Below are 6,789 nucleotides of genomic sequence, written 5' to 3' on the forward strand. Positions count from 1 at the left end.
TCATAACTCGTTGGCAAAAAATCTAGACAGACGCATTTATTGTTAAGAGCAAAAAAATTTACAGCAAAAAAACACCAACATAGTCTGATAATACTAAACGCAATTTAATACCAAGTTTTTGGCGAGTGCAGCTGAGTCGAAGTTGCGCGTGAATGACTTAGTGCGAAGCTAATTTATGCTAGATTATTCTAGTAATATCTGTTAGTTATTTTGGCAAAGAATGGCAAGTAGAGTATGTCAAGAAGGACTAAGGGAAATTTTTTATACGATTCTATCAATTTGGGGACATTGGCGTCAACGTTGCCAATGCGGCTCCGTAAGATGCATCTCCTTCTTGCACAGTTTTAAACGGAATGTTCTTATACTGAGCAGCTACTTGTTGTTGAAGAGGTTGATTACGACTAAGCGCAGATCCTGTCCCAACTAACTGAGTCACTCCATATTGCTCCAACAGAGTGGTAGACATCATGCTATTAAACGATAAAAAGGAATCAGATTCTACATATACAAAAAGATATGAAAACACGTTAAGAAAAATTATTACTTGTGTAAGTTGGTGACAAGTCCTTCAAAGAGTGCTTTCGCTACATTACCAAGGCTAATATTCCCAGAATTTATGTTGAACACTTCAGCAGCTGGCAACGCAGAAAGATGACGTTCACCAAATAGGGTGGGGATAATAGTCATGCCCTGTTCCGCTGAATTAGCGTGCTTTACCAGCGTCAACATTTTATCCCATATTAAGCTTTGAGGAACTCCAAAACCCAAATCTTGCATCCAAGATTGTAACATGCGAACAAAGGCTGCCATAACGTTACCGCCATTAAGAGAAGCAGCAACCGCAAGATAGCGATCGTCAAAATACGGAAAATATTCAATAGCGGACTGAGTATTTGGTGGGGTGAAATCGGCTGGCATGCGAAAAGATAATTGAGCAGAGGTCGAGATGTTCAACACGGCTGTGCATGATATCTCGTTAGCAAGCGTGGATAATACCGAGCATTGCATGTCTCCTAGAGCGGTCAACACTTGCGTTCCACGAGGAATGCCGCACCAGGCTTTCGACAAGGATCCCGCCACTGATCCAGGGTTTACTACTTTTGGAAGAAGATGGATGGGGAAGTCAACTGTTTTCAAGATTTCTAGATTCCATGTCTTTTCTTGGGTATTAAAGTAACCCCAACTTGCAGCATTTTGAACAGACATAACTGGGTAGTCGAGGTCACACAGCATAGAGACAAGAAAGTCTTGTATGGTCCCTGCACAGCTGTAAAGGGAAAGTTCTTCTGGTTCATGTTTCAACTTCCAAAAAAGTGTGGCACATCCATATCCTGATGCAATTCTTAAATGAGAGTCAGGTTTGGGTATTTCACTTAGGAATTCCAATGTGCACCTTGAATCTTGCCATGTATACAATGAGGTAATTTGACCCTTACCCAGCTCAAAGCGGTCACTTGTAGTAGATGTGTTCCATGCAGTTTCTCGATTCCACAGTAAAACACCATGCATCTGGCCACAAACACCAATACTTGTAACATTTTTTAGTAAATCTCTAGGAATCCGTCCAATGCAATTATGAACGGCCGATATTATTTTCGAAACGTCCTGTTCTGCTCCTTCGCCGGCCTGCGTATCCTTACTTTGTTTGGCAACCACTTTGCGCGATTGGATATCTACAACGCACACTTTTACCGAAGTCGTTCCTAAATCCAGACCGAGGACGAAATTGGCTCCTGTAGCCATGTCTAACGTTTCTTCAACGATCTGTTCGTTTGCCAGTTGATATTTTGAAGTTGTTTATTTGTCAGGATCTCGTTATGCACTGCTCCGTCCCGAGGTCCAAAGGTTTGTTTTGATTTCTATTTTTCAACCAACGGCTGTCTGCAAAGTTCATCTATCGGCCATTTTCAGAACTAGAGTTTTTTTTTCGTGTGGTAACTTATAAAAATGTCTATTACGTATTCAGTGTAAGAAAATATATTCCCCAAAACAAAAATGACAGATATTAAAAAGAGTTAAGGTTAAATCCAAATATGCTCAAAAGATGTTTTGATTTGGGCTTTGTGCCCTAAAGCAATCCGTAAGCGCTTCAAGCAGGTAAAAACCGGTTGAAAAATATAAAAAGTAAATGCTTTAAGGGCATCGTTAGTCCAGCAGCAAGCTACTCCCTTGGGTTTGTTTTCCTTACCAGTCAAGTTTTTTTTTTTTTTTAATAAAGAAGATCGCCTTCCGAGTCCGTACCTTCACAGGTTAACGTAGGGGGATTGGTCTTCATGCATTAAACGAGATGTTGCCATGCCCTTTTCTCCCCTCAACTTCACTATCTTTTCCTAAAATCACAAAGGTCGATATACCTAACGTTCCCTAAAAAATATATATATATAATAAAACAAAAACTGGCTAACTGATAGAAGTCCTTCAGTTAACATATGGAAAATGAAACGACAAGTTCCTTTTTTTTTGGTATAGATATAGCATTTCTTATATTGTCAACTGAACAATTGCGACTACAATCGAGGTGATCGAAGGTGGGAGGGAGATGAGACGGAAATTGATTTATGGGTTTTTCTTTCATCCTTTTAAAACTGATCAACGAACGGCACACACCACGTGAAGTGCGAGATTCCTAATCGTAGTCTTACGGTCTTCTGGTGCGGATCAAATAGTGAACAGCGATCATAATACACCCGTCATCCGTAAGGCTTCGATAGGTGGGCTGGATACCTTCACTAGGGGATACCTCACACACCTGAACATTTTCTGATTACATTGGGAGAGGGGCATCAGGTCACATGTTTTCCCTTAATATTTCATTATCATTAACTACAATTTTTCTTATCAACTATTCATCAGACCAACATGCTTTCAGACATTCATTCAGAAACAAAAATCATTGATTCAAAATAAAATCAAAACAAAACAATTAGGTCGAAAGGGTAAGTCAAAATGACGGCTGGTTGAAACATGTGGTCCTTCTTCTGTTCATACAAAAAGAAACCTGATATCTAGAAGACAAAGGACCGGGGCCAAGAAAGCAGGGCACAAAGATGTGACCGCTGTGCGTTTGACTTTTAATTTTACAACCCGCCTTGTTTCAACTACACATTTACGTTTTTTTTTCCTACTACACAATGTTCTGTCTCTTCCACTCTCCCCCAACAAGTATCACATTCTTCTAATGAGTTCCGACCAACAACCAACAACCAAAAAAAAAAAAAAAAAAAACTGGGGTGGAAAATGAACTTTGGAACAAATAGAAAAAAATAATGGGACCTCCCCTATTCTACCCTCACTCGTTTCCGATTTATTTAAAAACTAACCCGGGCAAACCAGTAACGTGAGCAGTTTTTAAGTGGATCGAATTTTTCGAGAAGAGGGGAAAGACACGGAGGGCTTCTACCAGACTTGGCGACTAAATAAACGAAATATGGCAGCTACTGATTCCGATTCACCTGAATTTTGTTTTCTTTCCTGTTCCCACTAGCTTTTTTTCTTTCTCTCTTAATGTGAGGCATTTAATAATCAATTCACGAAAGGAATCATCAATTTCTACGGCTTCGTCCAGGTGCCCCTGGCAGGATTTCTAAGAGGCTTATCTCGTTATATTTTCCTTTTTTGTTGCTTTTTGCTTCGAGGTAAAAGAATGAATTTCTTTTCACAGGTCATCCGAACTTTTTAAGAGACCTCCTGACAACCCGTTGGCTTTCAAATCGATTGAGTCAGTGTGTGGTACAAACGACGGCCCCACCAGCCCTCGAGGTCAAAAGGTTCAAAATCTGTAAACAATAAACAAGATAGTTAAGTTATTATGACAGTTTTTCCTTTTTCGACCAGCCAATATAAAGAGATAGAGATGAAAACATGTCCCACCTTGCAGGGCTGGATTAGGACTGGCATCCTGATAATAAGTCACTGAGGTACCTGAGGTGTGGACGATAAACACATCAATTTATTACCAAATATATCAAATAAGTGAAACTATTACGAAACATACCCTCGGCAGCTGGCAATGTTGTCAATTCTCGGTTCACTCGCTGCCATCCTGCAATAGAATTCAAAAGAAAAGAAAAAAAAAGAAAATAAATACATATCTGGCAACTCACGTGCATGAGGATGGGCGGTGGGTGGAAGAGGTTTCAGTTAAAAAGGGGGGGAACTAGAAATAGCGTATTTTTTTTCCTCATGGCCCAGAGAAACTAAATGAATCGATATCTGAGGCGTGCTCGTAAAGGATCGATCATACAGTGCGTGAGAAGGAGCCAGGATAAAAGGTTGCCATAGCAACAAAGAATAATAAAGAAAACCGTAACGTTTTTATTCTTCTATGGCAAGCACACCTCTCGTATCCAGCACGATTATTGGCCAGTTTTACCGGGTTTGCTTTGACGTCAAAAGAGGCCTTGGGGAAGGACGGAAGCGCGTGTGTTCCATTTCGTTCGCAAGTCCAAGTAACGTATCGATATATAAGCTACGGTATTTGTTATGTCTTAAATAAATTTTGAAAACATTTGTTTTTGTTACTGTGAGGCTGAGACGAAACGATGGCACCAGTAAAGAATAGTTGTGAGAAAGAAAAAAAAAAAAAAACTTACTGTCGTAGACGTATTTGATTAATTCTTGTTGACTCCTCGTGAGGATTTCTGGTTGTTGGTGATGGTGATTATGTCTACTGCTTGAACTGTGAAGGTGTCGTTTATTCGTCGTGCTCACCGCTTGGAATACAGGTCTTGGTGGGCTAGCCAAATAAATGAAAAAAAAAAAAAAAAGATGCATGTATTCACTATGTTAAAGTAAGCAGGACGATGACCCATAATGCAATTGTAGACGTTCCAGTTTTTGGCTATAAGAAAAATATACCTCATGGAGCCGAGGGATTCCACTTCATCCGAATCTGAATTCTTTCTCGTCATGTCGCGAATTGTGTCCAGACTTTCCAGTTTTTGTGCCAATCCTGAAACAAAGAAAAAATAACATCGTTAAAACTTCGTTTTGCTGCACCACAAGGTTACGTAACTTTATGGACTCCAAAGAAAAGAGAAGATTTTTTCCGTGAAAGCCAACTGACCATTCTTTTAACAATTGGAATGTCGCCAAAATGTGTTTTCAACTAGTTCAGCTTTTTTCTTTTGATCCAAGCAAAGGGAAGCCGTAAGGCAAAAACCACGTTTTTGAGACATATTTTGGTTAACAATCAAAAGGCACAAAATGCTGAACTATCTTTTCCTTCCTGCATTCAACCACACAATGTACCTGTGCTTTTTGACCTGTAGTCGCTAGCAACGTGATTATTTTACCCACACGCATTCACGTCGCAATACGAAATCGAGAAAATAACATATCCTAGGAATAACCCTTGACAAGAAAGTTTCTAGAAATACTAGAGATAATATGGACCTTACCTCGCCGGGTTTTGGCAACAATTTGACTAGGTCCTTTGGAAATGGTGTACATCCTTGCAAATAGATTTTCGCAATTTCAACAAAAGACAAATTGTTAAGAAGTACGGTAGTGACCAAGAATCTGAATTCTTATTGACGATGAAAGAGCAGAATTCGTTTCGGCTCCCTCGGCAGTTGTTACAACAGTGAAAGTTCAGATGGGTCCAAAAGGCTAGTGCAGCAAAATTCGAGAGATAGTGGAATAGCGGGATCTCGACGTTTCACTAGTACAGCCTTGCTAGCTTGACTGTAGTACGAGAAGGAAAAAGATGGGAGGAGCTAATTCCAAAAACCATTTTGCTTTCCAGAAGTCTTCTACGCCATCTATGAGCAAATTTCTAAAACACTTCGAGGAAATCCAGTAAACTCATCGATTTTTGTCGGGGGAAAAAGTGGGCTGCTCCGGTCCATTAACTCATTCGAATCGATCGTCAAAAATTCCTCCAGGGCCTGCATTCGTAGGTGAAAAAGTGCTGAATGCCACAAATATCAATAAGCCTGCCAAACGTTTTCTCAAATCAATTTGTCATTGGCCAATTTGTTCCCCACTTCGAGCAAAGAAAAATTGAATGATCATAATGTCGGGACATGTATAGTTTGACCAAAGTTGGTTCGTTTGATCGGTATCCAATTTATCCCAATTTGATGGGTGCATATCTGTCCAAAATAGCTAGCCTATTTATCAACTAAAAGTGCTCATAAAAAACAATTCGACTGAAAAATGAGTTGACTGCTCGTCTCCTGGCAAGACTCTCCCGAATATTAGTCACGAAGTCTCTGCATAAAAAACCTTGAAGAAAAAATTGGATTGTAGAACTTTCTTCTTACACTCACGTCAAACTGGCGACACCTTTACAAATGACGTCGACTTTGTTCAACGTTGGAGCCTCTTCATCATCCCGTATACCGCAGGAAGATTGGCCGTGCAAAGGCAGCGTGAGCCGGTGTGTGAGCTTCATTATGACCAGCCTTTCAAGGATAATCAATTCAGAAGCTATCATTCTCGAACCTTTTGCTGAACGCAACATATGAGAATATACCGGTATATTTTATAATCCACTCACGGGGATTTAATATTAATAGATGTAGCTACGCAACAATCAGACTCCCGATAGCAATAAGCCTGGAAAGGTTTTCTTTTTGGGGCCATCGCCGTGGAGCGTACAGATGGAGGCGTACAGCAATCGCAACTAAAGAAAAAATGTTATAAATGATTGGCTCTTACTTCTATGTATATATATATATTTTTTTTGCCGGAAAACTTGGTTGAAGGTGCAGCTTTTCCACAACAACGCGCCAATTATACGAATGCGATGCTTCCCGTACATCCGTAGTTGTATTTCTTTATCCG

At 40.0% G+C, this 6,789-nt stretch overlaps 2 protein-coding genes across 2 annotated transcripts; both read right to left on the reverse strand.

The window, feature by feature from the left end:
* Window positions 1–21: 21 nt before the first annotated feature.
* Window positions 22–1,917, reverse strand: LOC116917083 (sedoheptulokinase). The gene is made up of 2 exons (XM_032922446.2): window positions 545–1,917; window positions 22–470 (listed from the first exon to the last, which is right to left on the reverse strand). Exons 1-2 carry the CDS (start codon window positions 1,741–1,743, stop codon window positions 275–277), a joined length of 1,395 nt encoding a protein of 464 aa, XP_032778337.2. The 5' UTR covers window positions 1,744–1,917; the 3' UTR covers window positions 22–274.
* Window positions 1,918–2,788: 871 nt separating this feature from the next.
* LOC116917089 (MAPK regulated corepressor interacting protein 2) lies at window positions 2,789–5,690 on the reverse strand. The gene is made up of 6 exons (XM_032922452.2): window positions 5,400–5,690; window positions 4,858–4,951; window positions 4,593–4,735; window positions 3,995–4,042; window positions 3,871–3,921; window positions 2,789–3,776 (listed from the first exon to the last, which is right to left on the reverse strand). The coding sequence occupies exons 1-6, from the start codon at window positions 5,449–5,451 to the stop codon at window positions 3,706–3,708; spliced, it is 459 nt and encodes a 152-aa protein (XP_032778343.1). The 5' UTR covers window positions 5,452–5,690; the 3' UTR covers window positions 2,789–3,705.
* Between the last annotated feature and the right edge of the window lie 1,099 nt (window positions 5,691–6,789).

Source organism: Daphnia magna, linkage group LG2, assembly GCF_020631705.1.
Source record: "Daphnia magna isolate NIES linkage group LG2, ASM2063170v1.1, whole genome shotgun sequence".
NCBI classification, from domain to species: Eukaryota; Metazoa; Arthropoda; class Branchiopoda; order Diplostraca; family Daphniidae; genus Daphnia; species Daphnia magna.

Excerpts from the sequence above, each read along its gene's own strand:
- LOC116917083 (XM_032922446.2), bottom strand. The coding sequence starts at position 1,743 with ATGGCTACAGGAGCCAATTTCGTCCTCGGTCTGGATTTAGGAACGACT. Across the intron at positions 471-544 it reads CTTGTCACCAACTTACACAA|CATGATGTCTACCACTCTGT; the intron begins GTAATAATTTTT and ends ATCGTTTAATAG.
- LOC116917089 (XM_032922452.2), bottom strand. The coding sequence starts at position 5,451 with ATGTACACCATTTCCAAAGGACCTAGTCAAATTGTTGCCAAAACCCGG. Across the intron at positions 4,952-5,399 it reads TGTTGCCAAAACCCGGCGAG|GATTGGCACAAAAACTGGAA; the intron begins GTAAGGTCCATA and ends TCTTTGTTTCAG. Across the intron at positions 3,922-3,994 it reads AACATTGCCAGCTGCCGAGG|GTACCTCAGTGACTTATTAT; the intron begins GTATGTTTCGTA and ends TCCACACCTCAG.